This window comes from Erpetoichthys calabaricus, chromosome 8, assembly GCF_900747795.2.
Source record: "Erpetoichthys calabaricus chromosome 8, fErpCal1.3, whole genome shotgun sequence".
Classification (NCBI taxonomy): domain Eukaryota; kingdom Metazoa; phylum Chordata; class Cladistia; order Polypteriformes; family Polypteridae; genus Erpetoichthys; species Erpetoichthys calabaricus.
In genome coordinates this window covers 2,798,982-2,820,591 of record NC_041401.2, presented here as the reverse complement: position 1 = coordinate 2,820,591, position 21,610 = coordinate 2,798,982, and the positions used below count along the sequence as shown (strand labels likewise).

The 21,610-nt window shown below is 42.4% G+C and overlaps 1 protein-coding gene across 1 annotated transcript in view; it reads left to right on the top strand.

Moving 5' to 3' along the window:
* Window positions 1-21,610, top strand: part of LOC114656470 (transient receptor potential cation channel subfamily M member 2-like) — a 57,678-nt gene that overhangs the window by 17,185 nt on the left and 18,883 nt on the right. The window contains exons 9-18 of the mRNA XM_051930461.1: window positions 1,718-1,839; window positions 1,913-2,289; window positions 2,432-2,528; window positions 3,948-4,077; window positions 4,172-4,317; window positions 4,478-4,590; window positions 6,923-6,943; window positions 8,873-8,903; window positions 16,014-16,184; window positions 16,301-16,419. Of these exons, the coding sequence (XP_051786421.1) occupies window positions 1,718-1,839; window positions 1,913-2,289; window positions 2,432-2,528; window positions 3,948-4,077; window positions 4,172-4,317; window positions 4,478-4,590; window positions 6,923-6,943; window positions 8,873-8,903; window positions 16,014-16,184; window positions 16,301-16,419 (1,327 nt within the window). The remainder of the gene's footprint in view (window positions 1-1,717; window positions 1,840-1,912; window positions 2,290-2,431; window positions 2,529-3,947; window positions 4,078-4,171; window positions 4,318-4,477; window positions 4,591-6,922; window positions 6,944-8,872; window positions 8,904-16,013; window positions 16,185-16,300; window positions 16,420-21,610) is intronic.

Below are 21,610 nucleotides of genomic sequence, written 5' to 3'. Positions count from 1 at the left end.
GCTGCAGGAAAGAGCTAATGGAGGTGTAAGAGAAGTAAAATCCAGTGCCCTGGCATAGCAATGGAATGAAACTCCGTGCTTGCGGGTGATGTGACCCAGGGGTAGCATGTAGATATTAAAGAGGGTCGGCCCAAGGACTGATCCTTGTGGGACCCCACAGGTGAGAGTGTGGGTATGAGACTTAGCATCCCCCAAGGCCACATACTCAGCCCTGTCAGGAAGATAAGACTCGAACCACTCCAAAGCAATGCCAGAAAGTCAAATTATATAGTGAAGATGATGAAGGAGAATATTATGATCTACCGTATCAAATGCAGCTGTGAAGTCCAGGAAGATAAGGAGTGATGGAGAGCCCTGGTCAGCAGCCATCAGGAGGTCATTGGTGACTCTGACCAGGGCTGTCTCTGTACTGTGAGAAGTTCGGAAACCAGATTGAAATTTTTCAAACAGATTACATTTTTTGAGGTGATCCTAAAGTTGAACCAGAACAACCTTTTCCAAAACCAAAGAGGATTTTTGTAAATGAGGTCTAATTTTTGCGGTTTTCAAGGCTGGTGGGACTAAGCCGCTCTGGAGAGAGTGATTAATGATATCGTCAATAAGAGGGCTTATATCTGATACATTAGCTTTTACCAGAGGAGTAGGAAAAGGGTCCAATGAACACGTTGAAGGCCTCATCCTCTGTATGATGCCCTCAACTTCTTTAACTGTGGTACAGAGGAACTGGGAAAGGCAGACCATTGGCTTTGATGTAGAAACATCCAGTGATGGAGGGCTGGAGACAGACAATGAGGAGCAGAAGTACCATAACTTTACACCAGCTGATACAGACTCAAATTAAATGTATGTTTTTATTCTATAATAGTAAAAATAAGAGCAGCTCACTACTCAAAATGGTAAAAGCAAGAAGAACCCAGAATCAAACCCGTAACCTCTTGATTACGAGTCAGCAGTTATTACCTCTGCACCACCAAAGCAGTTGTGCCAGTGTTGTACCCTAACCCGATTTCTTTATCTTCGGTTATATTCTTGAATAAAAGCGCACTTGTTCTGTTATATTAGTAGCTTTTGTGAAAGTGTTTATTTGATATTTGGACTTCAGACTTCACACATTATACACTTCATGTCCAAATTTTGTCATTAGTACTATAGCATGTAAAACGTTTCTGTTTTAGTTATGTGTTAAACATTTCTTGTCTCGCATTTCCTGTCATCCTACACTTACACAGATCGTTGTAGACACGGCACACCTGAAATGCTTGTGTTCCAAATAACGATGTATTAATTATTTACCATCTACAACTCCAGGTACCTCACACCACGATAAACAAGACTTGAGCTGGCAGAACATTTTGCCCGAGTTGAGCTGCGTTGATGGGTAGATGGGATAGCAGGCTGCTTGCTGCTTGTGCTGATCGACAAAACAAAAGACGCTAATGAGGAGGTGCGAAGGAATTTAAGGTGGTCCAGGATTGCAAGTTTTTTCGTAGGCTTCAGGGATTTTAGTGTTAATTAATACCACAGCTTGAAAGCCCCAAGATGTTTAAAGAGCGCCTTTCATGTCATTTTCCACTATGAGGTGCTTTTACAAATGAAACAAGAATACAAAGCAATACAAAATGAAAACATACAGAACTGGAAAATTCAAATGCAAGGAAAAGAAAAGTCGCTATATAACTAGGGTGCTACCAGTTGAGTCACATCCCTTGTGTTTCAGCTTCCAAGAGTGTGGACTATCATGGACAGGACAACTGGGAGCACCAGCTGAAGCTCGCTGTGGCATGGAACAGGATGGACATTGCCAAGTGCAAGATCTTCAAGGATGACTGGCTCCTGAAGGTGAGCCTCCAAGGGGCGGTAGGGACAGGATGACCCAGTCACCGTGCACCGTCCTAACTGTGCCACTCTATAGTCGACAGGCCTGCGTCCTGTAATGATGGTGGAGGCGCTGATTGCAGACAAGTCCAATTTTGTGAGGCTCTTCCTGGAGAATGGCATGAACCTCCAAGAGATCCTGACCAAGAGCGTCGTGCTGGAGCTCTATAACAACTTGTCTTCCAGCAGTCTGATCTACCGCATGCTGATAAAGGAGGTGGAGGGGCCTGAGCTGGCACATGGCCAGTGGAGGATCCAAATGCACCACGTCTCCAATGTTCTTCAGGAGCTCCTTGGAGACTTCACCCAGCCCCTTTACCACCTGCAGCGGAGCAGCTCCAAGTTTGCAGTGTTCATACATGTGAGCCTCTCTGGCGAGTTAGAGCTGTCTTTCAGCTGCCTCTTTGCAGCCAGGTGGTACCCCAGGAATCTCAAGCTGTCATTTTGTGTGACTGGGCAGCTCTGGGGCCCTGTGAGGTCCTAAGTAGGTGCAGTTCCATTATTGTATATCTCAGAATGTCTAACCTGCACCCTCTGTCTTATTGTAGTTGAAAAGAAATGGGAAGGAAGTGTTTGAAGATCCCATCCGAGACCTCTTCATTTGGGCGATACTCCAGTGCAGGACTGAGCTGGCCCAGATTGTATGGGAGCAGGTAATGGGATGTACATGAACGTGGGGCTCCCATGCTGGTAACTGGTACTTTGGAATATGGGATCCTTGGGTGTCAATGTTCAAGCTTGTTTGGACCCCAGATGTTGTCCAGGCATTTCATGTTATGGGCTCCCCTTTGCTATTGTCCAGCACCCTATACCAGCGCTTAACCCAACACAGACAGACGCAGGAGGCACACTGATAAAACACAAATGTTTTATTTTTCTTCATCTCGTGGGAAACGCCTTCCTCGTTTCCCACAGGCACAACACAGTCTTAAGCACAAAGCACAATACTCAATACTTTTTACCTTTTCTTCTCTCTTTCTCTTCCACTTCTCCTCGACAAGCTTTGTCTCCCTCCTCCCAACTCTGGCTTCCTGAGTAGTGGCTGCTGGCTCCTTTTATAAGGCACCCAGAAGTGCTCCAGGTGCTCGTTGACCTAATTCTGGCAGCACTTCCAGGTGTGGCAGAAGATCTGCTCTCCAAGGCTCAGCAGCAGCTGCAGCACCCCCTGGCGGCGCCCCCAGATCCCAACAGGGCTGTATCCAACTGCATCTCCCATGAACCCCACCGGGAGTCCTGTGTCCCGGGGGAGGAACTGTTCTGGCCACGCTTGCTCCCCCGGCCGGTCCTCTCAGTGAAGAGGTGTCCTGGCCAGAAAAGGACCCCGTCCGTCTGTGACAGCACATAATGGATTATGGAGATTATGGATATGGAGTCCCCCACCCGCTGTCACTCAGCAGCTTTGCTTTTGCCGGTCCTATGAATAAACTCTTTTCTTAGTTATCTGAGGGCCTCCCGAGATTCAGTACTTTGTCTTATGGAGGCCGTGTCAGTTTTTTGATTTGGACTTTGATACACTTTTTCATTTTTAATACAGAGGACAATGGAGATTTTGCTCCCGGGACACTTTTGGGTACATCTTATTTGGCTGGCTAATCACAACAAATCAAATAATACAAAGTTTCTCTTACCAGGAACCGTAAACACATGGAATAAGTGACCAAGTGCTGTGGTTGGACAGTAGGACTTTAGAGACCTTCAAACCAGAACTTTGTGTCATTTAAGAGAAATTTGGTGATAAGACTGGTGAACGTTTTGGGCTTAATGGCCTTTCTTGTCCAATTTTTTTTAATGTAACTTGAACGTCGCTGGTTCACAATTCAAGGGCGAATTTCTGGGCTGTAACAGCCGACATTTTGTTCATGGCAGTGGCGTCCATTGCTAGTCACGTGGTCTTGACAGCACGTAATGTGTGGCAGGAGCACACTGTCACTGTCAAAGACAGCGGTGTCATCGTTCAAGTGTCTAAACATGTCCGCCTTCTCCTAATCCAAACCAGCTTTGACCCAGAGTAAATGTGAAACTGTGCCCGCTTGCTGGCAGTGACAAGACCTGCATGTGCTTTGTGTCTGCAGTGCCAGGATTGCCTGGCTGCTGCCCTTGCAGCCTCAAAGATCCTCAAAGAGCTGGCGAAGAAGGAGGAGGATACAGATGGATCAGAAGAGATACAGAACCTGGCCGAGGAGTATGAGAAGCACGCCATCGGTAACAGAGCATAGGATCGGTTGTGGCTGTAATGTGGGGACATGCAAGATCATCAGGTGGGCTCATCTCACATCCACTCTCCTCACATTTACAGGAGTCTTCAACGAGTGCCATCGCAGAGATGAGGAACGAGCCCAGAAGCTGCTGATCCGCATCTCCAAGTCCTGGGGGCACACCACCTGTCTGCGACTGGCACTGGAGGCGGACAACCAGAACTTTGTGGCCCAGGGTGGCGTGCAGGTCCGTCTCTGACACAATGTATTTTTTTCTTAACATTTGGGAAGGGGTGGGAGAAGGGGATTCCATGCTTATAATCCTGCTGGGTGTGACAACCGAGCTGAGAATGGGCAAGAAGCCCCTCTTGATGCTTAAAGTTTTGTTTCCGGTCTCACCCACCCAGGCCCTGCTGACTAAGATCTGGTGGGGACAGCTGGCAGAGGACACCCATTTGTGGAAGGTGCTGCTCTGCATGCTCTTCTTTCCCCTCATCTACACTGGACTCATCACTTTCAGGTCAGAATTTCATTATTATCGGGTGGATAGGCAACTGTTTGAGAGGACACGGGTGTCCCCAGTAGAACTAAAGACCACCATTACAACCTGCTATTGTCTGGATGGTCAAATAAATCACACTCAGTGATGAAGTGTGGGCCATCTGCTAATTACAGGTGTGTGTGTGATGTATGAACACTTTGTGAGGTGACAGAGGGACGTGTGGCATAGTGTAGGCAAGCTCATGATGAACCCCCTTCTCAAATTCCAGGCAGGACGAACAGATCAACAAACAAAATGCCCGACTAGAAGTTACTAGCAGTGACTTGATGGCAGAAAATCCCACCGTCCTGAAAAAAAGGTGAGCAGCCCTGCATGTCTTCATCCAGGTCTTCACTGTGAATGTGGTCACTGGTGAACCTGGGCCTGAAATCTTGGATCAGCCAAGGTAGTCGGGAGTTCATCAAGTTGAGTCCCTAACCCTGACAGATGGCCCGGTGATTGCAGGAATAGTGTTGTCACATAGATGATGTGACCTGCTATCACCTGTTCAGATGTCGTGTTCTGCAAGTCTTCATCTAAAATCTCAGACCAGACAGGTGGATCTCCCCTTCACCTGAGCTACCTGACCTTGTCAGACCTTCAGCTGACCTTACCTGACCTTCAGCAGGCCATCTCCACATCCAGACGTCTTTCTGGATGGTCAGACGAATCCTGCTGGGTGATGAAGTGTGGTCTAGCTGCTGGATATGTGTGTGCAGGTGTGATCTGTGGACACTTTGGGGATGAGCAAAGAGGGTGTGGCATAGTGTAGGCCATCTCATGATGATGATCACCCCTTTCAAATTACAGGTGGGATAAAGAGATGCCCAAGCAAAATTCCCAACGGGGAGTCACTGATGGCGACTTGAAGGCAAAAAATCCCACCGTCACAAAAAGAAGGTAAGCTGTCCTCCATGTCTTTATCTGGGGCCTTCGCTTTTCAATTCCATGGACTGACGTTTTCTTTCTGGTTCATAACAGTGCACCTACATTTTATCTCCTGACATTGTGCTGTGAAGAAAAAGCTTCACCTTCTTTCTCGTCACACAACAAAAGCTGCAGGCAAATTTCAAGTCTCTCAGCTTTCGAGGAACTCCTGGTGCACAAACCTTGCACTATCCAAGAATGGCAATCATGTGACCCACACACTCTTGCAATATTCCTATTCTGCCTGCCAAATATCCTTAGTCAGTTCATGAACACGTTCCAGTGAAGCTCGTCAGATGGTGTCACAGATCGGTCACCTCTTTGTTTTATCACACAATTCAGATGTCCCCTCCTCGCCATCTTTGCATCTTTTGCCCCAGCAACCCGCAGTGCTCACATCAACACAGCGATCACCATAAACAGCCTGCATGCATTGGTATGACCGGCTCATGTAAAACCTGTGACATAAAGGCATGATCTGATTTGCTGTTCATTGGAGGTCTGTGGCTGGACCCTTCTTCTTTAACTCTTTCAGGGCTGATGTTGAGTTTTGTCGAAATTCAGGGGTAGAGGATGGTAATCGGCTGTAAACTGTGACAAAGCTCACCCTTACATTTTAGTTTGACTCTCTTCACTTGAAGGAAAGTTACGTAGCTTTGTTGATTTGACCTCGATTCCCTGCACGTCCATAGGAGTAAACAGCCTCTAAAATGGCATCGACATCCGGCGAGACTAAAGCAAATGTGCAACGTAAAATACTCCATGGACATCACTACATATTATCGCAGAATTGGACTCTGACTTTTTGGACTCTGAGTTTGATTCCAGAGATCTGGGGCCTCATGTATAACACCGTGCGTAGAACTCACACTATAACATGACTAGGCACAAAAGTGGAAATATGCGTACGCACAAAAAAACCCAGATGCATAAATCTGTGCGAACGCCAACTTCCACGTTCTTCTGCTACATACAGTAAATCCCGGTCAGTGTGAAAAGTAACACACGTGCACGCGCCTGCTGTCCCGCCCCAACTCCTCCCAGAATTATGCCTCTTTGAATATGCAAATGAATATAAATAGCCCTTAAGCTCAGCCTTCTGTGAAAAGACAATGGCAAAAGCACGAGGGAAAATAGAAGAATTTCAGTGAATACCAAGTGGAGGCAAAGAAAAAACGTACTCTTTGTTGGTTTAAACAGTGATATAAACAACAAAAGGAAGCTGATCGAGTGACATAGTGTGTCGGAGAAACTGGAAAGCTCAAGTTCACAAAGTCACACAGTGCCTGAAATAAAAAAGAACTTGTCACATATCAAAGTCGCCATGAAAAGGCGAGTTGTAGCCCACCGTCTGAGCATCATATGAAAGCTTATTAGGGTACAGAGAAAAAAAAATAGGCACACAGTGGGAAAAAAGCACGAAATGTCAACTTTAATCTCGAAATTTCCACTTTAATCAAAGTTTATATTGTCATTAAAGTAGAACATCATAAACTTAATCTTAAAATCGCTTAATTTACTAGTTTCTCAAATCCCATCGTAACTAAAGTAGCACGTTACATGCTTTGTTTTGTATTTGATCTTCTATGTGCTCTGTGTGTGTGAATCACTACGTGCTTCTGGGCTTTCTCTTCCTCCGACAGGACACAGAATCCATTACATTCGTGATATTAGAGCTCTCTGAATAATTAAAATACTGAGAAGTATGCGTGATATCATTTTCATGATGATAGGAGTTAAAGCATGTTATTAAACATGGGAACACGGTGGCGCAGTGATTATTCATGCCTCATGCAAGATGCTTGCTGTGCCATGCAAGACCTTCGATGAAATAATTTATCACAGCAGTACTGTCTCTTTCAAACATACTAACCTCCAATTCCTGTCCTTACTTTTCTTTCTCCAAATACCCAATCGCCACACAATCAGCTCTGTAATAGACGTTAAGCCATCTGTAAGCTTAGAACACCGATTCTTCAAAACTTTTAAGGAACATCAAAATATCTTCGTAGTACGTGTTAAATTATTCTATCCATCTATCCTTCCAGCACCAGCAAGAATACAGCGCAAGGCAGGAACAATCCATGAACTGAGAGCCAGCTCCTCACTAGCACTGCACTGAAAAAAGTATAACGTCCATTCAAATTAAAATAATTAAGGTAATGATTCACACTTAATATTTTCAATCTGAACCAATATAATTCTTTTTATCTTATTGAACCCACAATTTTTAAGTTGAGGCAAATCATTTAGAGTGATTGGGTGCAATTCATTTGTTTTATGCTGAAGTTAATCTATTTTTTTAAGTTGTTACAATTTAAAATGGTTTATTGGTCGTAACCTGTTATTATGCTATTAGAAATATTATGAACGTAACACATTCCAATGCTGTACTTTTTACATTTATTTAAAAATCTAGTGCAAATACACAAGCATTTTGCAGTGTAAATCTTAAACATCCAACAAAAAAGTATTAAATGTTTCTACAGCTTTCTTGAAAGTATGTTTTATTACGAGTTCTTATACTTAAAATTAACAATTGAGAAACAGGGTTATTTACCAGAAATCCTCCGTTATAAAAGTCTGCTGCTGAAAATGACCAGAGCTGTATGGCCACCACGTCCACTCCACTCGGGAAAGTCTTCTTCTTTTTTGGCAGTTGGAAAGCCAGCACACTGGAAAGTTCAACCAGAAGAATATACAAACGGCCCATTGCAACACAGCACACGAACAACCTAAAATATTAGGTTAACTGAAATAGGATTTTTATGTTTATTCCCTCCACCATAATTTACTTTGGTACATTTTATTTTACTTTGATTGAGATCTGAAACCAAATATTTCAAGTTACAACACTAAATGACTAATCTTAAATTACTTGAAAGAGAAAATTTACATTGAATGAACAATATCAATGTTATACTTTTTTCAGTGTGCAGCACCATATAGTTAAAGTTTTATCTGTATAATATAATAAACCTATTTTGCTGCATTTCATCTTAAAAATGATATCGTCATCATATGTAAATATGCGCTTTATAAAGTGGCTCAGGTTGTGTAATATTATAACTGTAGTGCAAGTTTACAGTGAGGTAATTGTACTTAAACAGTTCTACAAGGAGCACTTGATGGACTAATTGTGTGCGTTTAGAGTTCTTGGGATGAAACTGTTTGTGAACCGCGAGGTCCGTACAGGAAAGGCTCTGAAGCGTTTGCCGTATGAGAGCAGTTCAAATAGACAGCATGGCTGAGGCAGCGTGTGCTTGATGCTGTATCCTGATAATTCTCTTTCCGATCAGCTGCTGTAGATCTGTGATTCCACACTCAGATACAGTGATATAAATACTCCGAGTGGTGCAGTGAGAGTAATATGGAAAAAGATGATCTGCTGTGGCAACCCTTAACGGGAGCAGCTGAAAGAAGAAGGAGAAGGTGCAGTGAGAGTAACAACACTAAAGCAGCAATGGTATTTTGAATAGTTTGGCCATTCTGTGGACCATTATATTGTTACTGGTTAATTACAATCAGATGCATTAAACTAATAAACAATAAGCAGTTAATCTATACTAATAAAAGGCAAAGCCCTCACTGACTCACTGACTGACTGACTGACTCACTCACTCACTCATCACTAATTCTCCAACTTCCCGTGTAGGTAGAAGGCTGAAATTTGGCAGGCTCATTCCTTACAGCTTACTTACAAAAGTTAGGCAGGTTTCATTTCGAAATTCTACGCGTAATGGTCTTAACTGGAACCTGTTTTTTGTCCATATACTCTAATGGAGGAGGCGGAGTCACGTATCGCGTCATCACGTATTACGCCTCCTATGTAATCACGTGAACGGAAAACGAGGAAGAGATTTACAGCACAAGTCAAACGCGGGAACGAAGGTAAATGACATTAATTGTTGACTGTCTTTTAATACTGTGTAAGCATACATATTAACACATGTGCAATTAAACGTGTGCATTTACGGGGTGATTTCTCAGGCTTAAAAGCTCGCCTTTTATTAAAAAGGTAAATGCAAACTCTTTTCATTCTGAAGGGCACAAACCACATTAGATTTCAGCCGTTTAACGCGCAAAAATGTCGGTACACCAGATAAATAAGCGCAACATATTATCAGTTGTATTGTATGCTTACAATACATATAGAAATGTGTTAATCGTTAACTAATATTATGGGATGGTGTTTTTTGACTCGCGCCTTGATTTAAACGATTGCATGTCTTGGTGGGTTTGCGTAGCTTATTGTCAATATCTTCACACCTCTTTTTAAGACTTGATTTAAAAAGGTTTTCTTTTCTTTTTAATTAAAATTTAAAAGCAATACTTCACCGCTGCAAAGCCCGTCTAGCGCTGACGTCCGAGGTTCGATTACCGTAAGCGAGTGCAGTGAGTGTGTATGCCTGATGAGCCAAGAATAAGGGGGAAAGACGTGTCACGTACTCTTTGCATTATCTGACAGTAAACTATTTTCATCCATTCTATGATCTGCTTCTCACAACTGAAGGCACCGTGGCTGATGTTACCTGACTTGCTGGCCAACCATAAGCGTTACCTGGTAGGTAACCAGCCATTCACTTCACTCCCTTACGGGAATCGAACCTCGGACGTCAGCGCTAGAGGCGAAGCCCCTAAAATTGCGCCACAGCGTGTGGTTCGTTTATTTGACAGCATGTAGATCGGGATAATTACATTCACGGCATTCGTCGTCTGATTCACAATCTGATTGTATGGGTGGTTACCTACCAGGTAACGTTTATGGTTAGCCAGCAAGTCAGCTCAAAGTGATCACTCGAGTGAAGGCAGCTTCACAAAAAAACAGATCCTTAACAAACTGTTATTGGTATATTTTCCCTCAATTTTAAAAGGTTTTCTTTTCTTCTTAATAAAAATTTAAAAGCGGTACTTCGCCAGTGCGACTGATGCATACAGACATATTCATGAGTGCAGGTACTTCGGAAAGAAAGCACCGTGTAAACCTAAAGTTTAAATTAAGTTCATAGACCTACAAAAGGTTGCCATTGATTTGAGGCAAGATTGCTTTTCTCCTGTACAACTATACGTTGCATTCTTAACAGTAAGCTTGCACGGCTTGGTCATATTACAACCGGAGTGCTTAACTGACAACGTCGTATACAAACAGAACTATAACAATCGTAAAAAAAAGAAAAAAAAAAAAAGCGAAGAACCCTTGGATTTAATAAAAAGGCTCCTTCCTTGGCGAAGCAACAAAAAACGAAGACCTTATATGGCGTTCGTTTATAAAACAGCGGAAAAGCTGTGTTAAGGCTGCTTCACAAAAAAACAGATCCTTAACAAATTGTTATTGGGATATTTTCCCTCAATTTAAAAAGCTTTTCTTCTTAATAAAAATTTAAAAGCAGTACTTCGCGGGGATTTATATATATATATACTAGCAAAATACCCGCGCTTCGCAGCAGAGAAGTAGTGTGTTAAAGAGGTTATGAAAAAGTAAAGGAAACATTTTAAAAATAACGTAACATGATTGTCAATGTAATTGTGTTGTCATTGTTATGAGTGTTGCTGTCATATATATATATACATACATATACACATATATTATATATATAAATATATGTATATATATACACATATATTATATATATATATACACATTATATAATAATAATAAATAATAATTCATTACATTTATATATATATACACACATATATATATATACACATATATATATATATAATATATGCGTATATATATATATATATATATATATATATAATATATATACACATATATTATATATATATATATAATATATATATCTATAATAATAAAAGGCAAAGCCCTCACTGACTCACTCACTCACTCACTCACTCACTGACTGACTGACTCACTCATCACTAATTCTCCAACTTCCCGTGTAGGTGGAAGGCTGAAATTTGGCAGGCTCATTCCTTACAGCTTACTTACAAAAGTTAGGCAGGTTTCATTTCGAAATTCAAAGCGTAATGGTCATAACTGGAACATATTTTTTGTCCATACACTGTAATGGAGGAGGCGGAGTCACGTATCGCGTCATCACGCCTCCTACGTAATCACGTGAACGGAAAACAAGGAAGACATTTACAGCACGAGTCACACGCGGGGAACGAAGGTAAATGACGTTAATTTTTGACTGTCTTTTAATACTGTGTAAGCATACATATTAACACATGTGCAATTAAACGTGTGCATTTACGGGGTGATTTCTCAGGCTTAAAAGCTCGCCTTTTACTAAAAAGGTAAATGCAAAACTATTTTCAATCAGTTTATTGAAATGCTCCCGTTAAGAATTGCAATAACATATTTGCGAGATAAAAGAACGAAGTAGGGGGAAATGGAGGAACAGCCGCAAACAGCGAAGAGCAAAAAATTAATTAAACAATTGAGAACGGAGCGAGTTAAGCATACAAGCATGTTCATAAGGGAAACAAAGCACGGTGTAAAACGTAAGTTTAAATTAAGTTTATAGAAACGCTCCCGCTGCGGATTGCAATAACATATTTGTGAGATAAAAGTTTAATGAGAAGACACGAGGTATAAACGAACCACACGCCGTGGCGCAACGTTAGGGGCAACAGTTTCAACCATTCTATGATCTGCTTCTCGCCGACTTGCTGACCGCAACGTTAGGGGCTTCAACTATGGCGCTGACGCCACATCTCAGTGCCAACACTTTGCAGACTGTACTTAAAAGACACGCCCTCCTCACTGGACAGTTAAAAACACCAATCAAACTAACGATGACATCAAGTATTACCCAATCAAAACTAGGAAAGGAGGCATCTTCATAAAATGCTTGTGGGATGATTTGCATGAGACGCTGCTTTAAAAAAAAAATGATAAAAAAAAATACGGGATAAATCCCGTCCAGTATTGATTCAAAACGGGACGCGCAATTTCATTCTCAAACGCGGCACGATTCCGTATTTTAAAGGACGGGTGGCAACCCTACAGGGCCAGGTAACCACCCATACAATCAGATTGTGATTCAGACTAGGAATGCAATGAATGTAATTACCCCCGATCTACATACAAGGCGAAAGTCTTGCAACATTCAAAGATGATGGTTTGGGATAAGTACACCATACAACATAAAAGAGCTTATGAAGCCTTGAACCGAAAAAAGCAAGATCTCAGAGATCGTAAAAAAAAAAAATAGGAGGTAATGTCGTTTTACTCGCTGTACATTTTAGTCAAACATTACCAGTTATTCCACGAGGGAGACCAGCAGATGAACTCAACGCGTGTTTAAAATCCATGCTTCTCCCACGCTCTGTTATATGTCGCGTGTTCTCGGGTAGGTGCACCAAAAAATTTATACATTTAAGCATGTAATGGGCAAACAAAAAATGAGGTATACCCGAAGGCACTGCAGTAGTACTTAATGTAACTTTACTTCTTAAATTTTAATGTTTTACTGTTTAATAATTTATACGCTTCTTATATGTTGTTCAAATTCTTTTATCAAAATACCACTGACAGCGCAATGCACGATAACATGGAGTGAATACACCATACGCATCCGCCCACGGCTGCCCTGCTGTGCGCACATAGGAGTTGATTCTACAATAAAATAAAATAAACATAAAAAGAGTAAAACAATCATCACCCATAAAGCGTGTGTGAGTGTGTATATGTGTATATATATATGTTGATATGTGGATGTATATAAAACACAGCAACACTCATAACAATAACAACACAATTACATTGACAATCATGTTACGTTATTTTTAAAATGTTTCCTTTTTTTTTCATAACCTCTTTAACACACTACTTCTCCGCTGCGAAGCGCGGGTATTTTGCTAGTATTATATATATATATGTGTGTTCCAGTTATGACCATTACGCTTTGAATTTCGAAATGAAACCTGCCTAACTTTTGTAAGTAAGCTGTAAGGAATGAGCCTGCCAAATTTCAGCCTTTCACCTACACAGGAAGTTGGAGAATTAGTGATGAGTGAGTCAGTCAGTCAGTGAGTGAGTGAGTGAGTGAGTGAGTGAGTGAGTGAGGGCTTTGCCTTTTATTATTATAGATATATATATATATATATATATATATATAGATAGATAGATAGATAGATAGATAGATAGATAGATAGATAGATAGATAGATAGATAGATAGATAGATAGATAGATAGATAGATAGATAGATAGATGTATATAGAGATATAGAGATATAGATATATATAGATATACATACAGTATATATATATATATATATATATATATATATATATATATATATATATATATATATATATATATATGCCTATATATATATATATGTAAGCTTATAAGTACTGCCTTACTTCTCTTTAAGAAAGGAAGATGTAATGATACTTGATTTAAACGATTCCATGTCTTGCTGGGTTTGTGTAGCTTATTGTCAATATCTTTACACCTCTTTTTAAGACTTATTGACTGAAACGGGCTTTCACGAAAAAAGTTAGGGCTTTGCTACAGGATACACTCTCCACAAGTTAAGGAAGTAACAATAAAGGTATATATTTCTGTTTTATTTAAACCTTTTAAGTTTGCATGCATAGCCCCATTTGGCTGTTTTAGTTTTTTTTTCTTTCTTCAGTAATATTTAATCTCCTTAAAGAAAAAAAACATGCATTTTACTTTTTTTGTAGCTCTTTAGTAATATTTTAGTGTAAAAGGATAACCAGTATTTAAACCTTTTATGTTACTTTATAAAGTTATTTTACACAATGTTGACAAATTAATAACAAAGCTACATATTTTGGCAGCTGCTGCTTTAATTTTCAATGAAATGAAAAAAGCTCTCCAAGAGAAAATGTCAATGAAGAAGAAACAGTTTGCACTATCTAAAAAGGAGAATCCCTCATTTATAAAAGTTTGCTGCAGATGACTTAACTGAAAATAAATGAATAGTTCCTGTGTGTATAATACATATTTATCTATTTGGCTTATGCCTTTATTCCAGCAACTTGCAACATCTGAGGTACAATTTGTTACATTACTTTTGTTTTTTTGCAGCACAGGCAGGTGAAGTGACTTCCTCAGGGTCACACAGTGGTGTCAGTACCAGGATTTGAACTGACAAGCTCCGGGTTTGCTGAAATTTTACTGAAGAAAGAAAAAAAACGAAAACGGGCAAATAGGGCTATGCATACAAATGTGCATCCATCCATTATCCAACCTGCTATATCCTAAATACAGGAGCCAATAAGTAGATATGTATATATACAGTATATATATATATATATATATATATATATATATATATATATATATATATATATATATATATATATATATATATATATATATATGTGAATGTATGTATGTATGTATATATGTATGTCTATATTTATATGTATATGTATATATATATATGTAGATATGTATATGTGGATGTGTATATGTATATATATGTATATGTAGATATGTATATATGTAGATATGTATATATGTAGATATGTATATGTATATGTATATATATGTTTACATAACCTCTTTAACACACTACTTCTCCGCTGCGAAGCGCGGGTATTTTGCTAGTTTCACTATATTTATAAAGCCGCATCAGGGATGTGGATCTAAAAAAGAAAGGGAAACCACACAGGAACAGTAGCACTGCTTTGACGCTGGGTGCTGCCAGTCTGCAAAACCGAGCAGAGAACTTGCGTACGACAGGGTATGAGCTACCGTGGAAATGTGCGTGGTTTTACGCCAAGTTTAGGTTTTATACATCGCGATTTGAACGTGGAAACGGGAGTACGCAACATTTTTGTGCGTACGCACCATTTATACATGAGGCCCCTGGAGAGAGATATCAAAAACGAAAGTGAGGGACCAGCATCGGTTGATCGGTCCCCAGCTGATCGTGGTGCTGAACATGTTTGTGTAGCTGATACGCCTACAGCTGCATTCACCTAGGAGGACCACCGCTTATGATGACAAGAGGTACAAAACATATTGCATCACACTGCGACTGCCACCATCGCCCACCTTCTGTGCAAAGACAGAGAGGTAGCCGACCCGCTGTGCATGTCATCGAGCCGCCCCAACGCAGCCAGTGCTGCCAGAGATGCCGAACAGCCGCCCACAGCAGCCACAGCACGCACCAACAGATGTTTTATGTTGATTTATGGGTGAAACCAGTGCATTGTGTGCTGAGATTTTTGGAAAACAATAATCATTCCTCAAAGAGTTAATGACCTGCCGCCAGCTGAGGTGATAGAGGAGGACCTACAAAAGGTGTCAGGGGGAGTCACAAATCAGTACTGCCATCTGCTGATGAGATATGAAACTGCAGGCATTGCTCCTTGTATGTGGCAAATGAATTGTGAAGGAAGAACTTTGACTTGTCAGACGTTTCCATTCTTCCTTTATATCATTTTTTTGGATTGTTCTGTCAGGTACTCCCATAAGAAGATGCACCTGAAGCCTCTGACATGTTGGTGCCGCTTACAGCACTTCTACTCGGCTCCGGTGATCGTCTTCTACTGGAACGTCGTCTCCTTCTTTGGCTTCCTGTGGCTGTACGCCTACGTGTTGATGATGAACTTTCAGAAGCAGCCGGTGTGGCAGGAGATTCTCCTGTACGTGTGGGTCTGCACCCTCTTCTGTGAGGAGCTCAGACAGGTGAGGTGCAGTGAGGAAGAGGAGTTGGGGAAATGCCGAGTGTTGGAATGGAGTGCCCCCCCTAGTGCTCTACAGCTCAGCCTATTTCTGACACCATTTCCTCTATGCCTCCCCAGCTCTTCCACGGTCGGGACAAGTTTGGGTTCCTGAGGAAGGCAGAGATTTACTTCAGTAAAATTTGGAACGTATTTGATGTGCTGAGCTTCTGCTTCTTTGCAGCTGGAGTGGCCTGCAGGTACGTAGCGCCTCCGGTGTGTAAGGTGACATTAAGTTAATTAAGGGTCAAATCGACCTGCTGTCGAGGAGGAGACCTGATCACACATGGGATGGGGTTGTGGTGGAGGGGTGTTCAGGTCTAAAAGGTGACATTAGGTTAACAATGACAATCACTGTCAACAGGACACCAAACAAGCTTCTGGAAATGAGGCCACCCGAAAGGACAAGTGGCCAGTGGGCCAATATATACAGTGGATTGATAAAGTCTTTGGACCCCTTCAATTTCTGCAGACTTTCTCTGTTGTAGAGTTCATTTGAAATGGAGACGTTTGTCATTATTGCCCGTCACTCTACACGAAATAACCCATAATGATAAAGTGACAACATGTTTTCGGAAAAGGTGTGCACATTTATTAAAAGTCAAAGCCTGAAATCTCCCATTCCTGGAAGTATTTAGACCCTTCACTCAGTACTTCGTTGAAGTCCCTCTGGCAGCCATTCCAGCTTCAAGCCCTCTTGGTGAGTCCCTACAAGCATGACACACTGGGATTTGGGCAGTTGATTCCGTTCTTCCCAACAGATCTTCTCAAGCTCTGTTAGACTGGATGGGAAGTGTCTGTGAATGGCCATCTTCAGGTCTGTCCACACATTGGGTTTGGCTGGGCCACTCAAAGATAGTCACAGACTTGTCCTAAAGCCACTTCAGCTTTGTCATCACTCTATACTTCAGGTCACTCTGAGGTGGTGGGCACTTTCTTCAAAGATCTCTTTGTATTTTGCTCCATTCATCCTTCCTTCAATACTGACCTCCCTGTACTGTCCTCATAGCATGACACTGCCACCACTGTGCTTCACCATAGGGATGGCATTAGGCAGCTGATGAGTAGTGCCTGGTCTTCACCACACAGAGTTCTTGGAGTTCTGCCCAAAAACGTCCATTGTCATCTCATCAGACCACAGAATCCTTGTCTTTGCTCTCAGATTCCTTCAAACGCCTTCTACTCAAGATTGGCTTCTGTCTGGCCGCTCTGCCATAAACATTGTGATTGATGGAGTTCTGCTCAGATGGTCGCCATCTTCCTAAAATGTCCTTCCATCTCAGCAGAGGACTTCTGAAGTTCTGTTAGAGAGACTGTTGAGTTTTTGGTCACCAGGCCCTTTTTGCTCGGTTGTTCAGTTTGGTCCATATGGCCAACTCTAGGAAGAATCCTTGTGGATTCCAACTTCTTCCTTTTCATAATTCTTGAGGCCACTGCGCTATTGAACATTGGAACAATTTAGATGAGAACAGGCCATTCATCCCAACAAAGCTCGCCAGTCCTGTCCACTTCATTCTTCTAAAAAAACATCAAGTCGAGTTTTGAAAGTCCCTCAAGTCTTACCATCCACCACACTACTCGGTCACTTACTCCACATGTCTTTCGTTCTTTGTGTAAAGAAAAACTTCCTAATGTTTGTGTGAAATTTACCCTTCACAAGTCTCCAACTGTGTCCCCGTGTTCTTGATGAGCTCATTTTAAAGTCACCGTCTCGATCCACTGGACTACTTCACTTCAGAATTTTAAACACTTCAGTCAGGTCTCTTCTTAATATTCTCTTGCTTAAACTGTAAAGGCTCAATCTTCATAACTCATCCCCTGTAGCCCCCCATAATCAGCCTAGTCGCTCTTTTCTGGACCTTCTCTAGTGCTGCTATGTCCTTTATGGAGACCAAAACTGCACCCAGGACTCCAGATGAGGCCTCACCAGTGTGTTATAAAGCTTGAGCAGAACCTCCTGTGACTTGTACTCCACACGTCAAGGCGCTATATAACCTGACATTCTGTTAGCCTTCTTAATGGCTTCTCAACACCGTCTGGTGGTGGATAGTGTAGAGTCCACTACGACTCCTAAATCTTCTCGTAAGGTGGACTCTCAATTTTCCAACCACCCATTGTGTATTCAGACCTCACATTTTGACTTCCTATGTGTAATTCTTCACATTTTCTGACATTAAATTTCATCTGCCCAAGCCTGTCTGCTGTCTAAGTCCTTCTGTGATGATATAACAGATTCCAAATTATCTGCTAATCCTCCTATCTTGGTATCATCTGCAAACTTAACCAGCTTGTTCCTTATATTCTGATCTAAATCATTTATAGATATTAAAAATAGCAGCGGCCCCACACTGCCCCCTGCTGGTCACCACTCTTAACATCACCCAGTTCTGATGAGGTTCCTCTCACCATCATCCTCTGTTTCCTGTGTCTGAGCCAAATCTGCACCCATCTACACACCACACCCTGAACTCTGACTTCTTTTAGTTTGATGCCCACCCTCTCATGTGGCACCTTATCAAATGCTTTCTGAACGTCCACATCAATAATCTCATCTGCTCCACTTTGATTGTATCCTTTTGTTTCCTCCTCATAGAATTCCAGCAGGTTAGTAAAACACAACCTCCCTCTTCTGACCCCACGCTGACTGTTCCTAATAACTCCTGTCCTTTCCAGGTGTTGCTCAGTCTTCTCCTTAATAATTCCTTCCATTAACTTTCCTGTGATGCACGTTAAGCTTACTGGCCCTTAGTTGCTCTGATCTGCCCGGTCACCCTTTTTATATAATGGGATGAGATTTGCCATTTTCCAGTCCTTCAGAATCTCTCCAGTGCGCAGTGACGTCCTAAACATATATGTCGAGGGTTCATATCTGCACTCGCTAGCCTCCTTAAGAACTCGAGGATAAGACACACAAAGCTTTATAAATGGTTTGATCCCCATGCCCTGGTCTGTGGGGGTCCTCAGGGAGTTCCTTGGACTTCATGGCTTGGTGTTTGTCTTGACATGCAGTGTGAATTGTGGGACATTCTTCTCTATGCAGGTCCTTTCTCAACGATGTCCAGTCAGTTCACTTGGCCACAGGTGGACCCCACTCAAGTTCTGGAAACATCTCAAGGAGAATTCAAGCAAGCAGGAGGCACCTGAGCACAGCAAAGGGTCTGAATTCTTCTAGGAATTAAAGATTTTTGATTTTTAATAAATTTGTGAACCTTTCTGGTCACATGTCGTCCCTTTGTTATTACAGTTTACTGAGTGCAGATTGATGGGCAGAAATAGTCCATTCCTCCATATCATATGTAATGTACAGAGAGTGAGGGGTCTGAAGACCTCCTCGGCCCACTGAACTTGTTGTGATGATCCCATTTTCTGCGTGTTATTTGATTTTTGTAGTTCTTAAGTGGTTTTTGACTTTTTTTTTGGACAGTTTATTGTGTTCCCGTCCCATTCTTTGCTTACACGACGGTGAATGGAACACGTCATGTGACATCAGAGGTCATCACGTCAGTTACATCACAGCACCAGGTGTGTTGCACGACACTCTCTTGGTTTTTATAAACCATCTAGAAGCTGAAGGGGCAGTTAGCCCCCTTACCTTGTTGGCGCTGGCGTCAGGCCTCTTTTTGGTATTTTGAACCTCTTTGTGTCCCCGACTTCTTGTTTCGCCCTCATGCTTTTCTTGTCTCGTTTTTTATCTCTTTTAGATGTTGACCGCGGTTATCTTCATTTGCTTGATTCTCGTACCTTTTGTCATCTCCTGATTATTTTTACCTTTCTAACAGCAATCTTTGGAGATTTGGTGTCCCACAACAATCATGGGGACTGCAGTTTGGATGCAAGTGCAGGGCATCGCCATTCTGGATGATCTAAAAGCCTTCTTGTAGGACAGTATGCCAGTCCTATAGGTGGTGGTACAGATCCATGTTGTGGCAGGTGGCCCCACTGGACCGAATGTGGGTGAACTTGAAGTGTTGCTATGGGGTCCATTACTGTCGTCGTAATCATTTTGTGCTCATTGGGGCTCAGGAAGTCCCAAGGGAGGAGACATGTGGCCCACCTGGATTGGTTAAGGATGTGGAGTGTCAGTGAAGAATGGAATCAGGAACACTGTGGATAGAACTGGTGAGGGCTGTATGGGCACAGGTGGCCTCTCCGGGTAGAACTAGTGACACACAAGGGTCTGGGGTGGAGGTGGTCAGCCTCACCGGACAGAATCATGTTGATGGCGAGGGGTAATGGTGTCTCCTGTGGGTAGGATGGCGTCACTCTGACGTAATACAGTAGGGCCGGAGAGGAGACATCTGACCCACCTGCACTGAACCAATCAATTCAAGAGGGTCGTGCCAACACAGAGATTTGGTTTGTCTCTGGTTATCAAACTATGCCAGGGCTGTGGGGATACAATAAGAAGTGGCATGGTGCCCAGCGGTGTTGCAGGTATTGTGCCCGCAGTGAGCACAAACATATTTATCACATACAAGCAGTAGAAGTTTGCATTTCACTGCATTCCATGTGTGTGGACATAAGGACCAGAAACGACTGGTGAGGAGACGGGTGGCCTTGCTGGACAGAGTGACGTTGGGCATGGATGCCCCCTATGGTGGACGCCTCCGTACTGGAAGGACAGGGGGAGAGGATATACACATCTTATCTTATCTCTCCTGGAGCACTAGATGGCAGCACCCCCTTGGTTGCCGTGGTGCCTCAGATTCCCACAGGGCTTCATGGGAGTTGGAGTTCAGCACAGTCCTGTTGGGTTCCATGGGTGCTACCAGGGGGTGCTGTAAGGACAGCAGACCCCTACTTTATTGGGTTTCCACCTCACCTGGAAGTACTTCCAGACCACACTGACGGGCCACTGGAAGTACTTCTGGGTGCAGGAGCCACTGCTCCAGGAGCCCGAGTAACAAGGTGGAGGACAAAGCTTGCTAGAGGAGGACAAGAGATGGAGACCAAGAGAGAGATCAGGAAGACAAAGTGCCGCATTATTGGGCTAGATGCACAAACCAGTGTGTTTCTTTGTGCAAATGGGGAGGGTTACGTCAGGAAGGGCATCTGGTATAAAATTTTGCCAAATCAATATGTGGACAAAGATGATCCGCTGTGGCAACCCCTAACGGGAGCAGCCGAAAGAAGAAGAAGATAACTGTGCTCCATTGGCTGGACTGTGCTGTGCAGGTGGGAAACGAAAGGAGAAGAGTTTCCCACAGTGGAATTAGGGCCTGTGTTGTGCTGGAATTTGTGTCTGCATCTGTCTGTGTTGGGTTTAGGGAGCTGGTGCACCCCCTGCAGGCCACACCCCTGTTTGGCAGGACCACGATGTGCTCTTAGGGCTTCAGCATATGTGCTGATGTTGGGCAGGGGACATTTCTGGGCAGAAGCATGCCAGGTCAC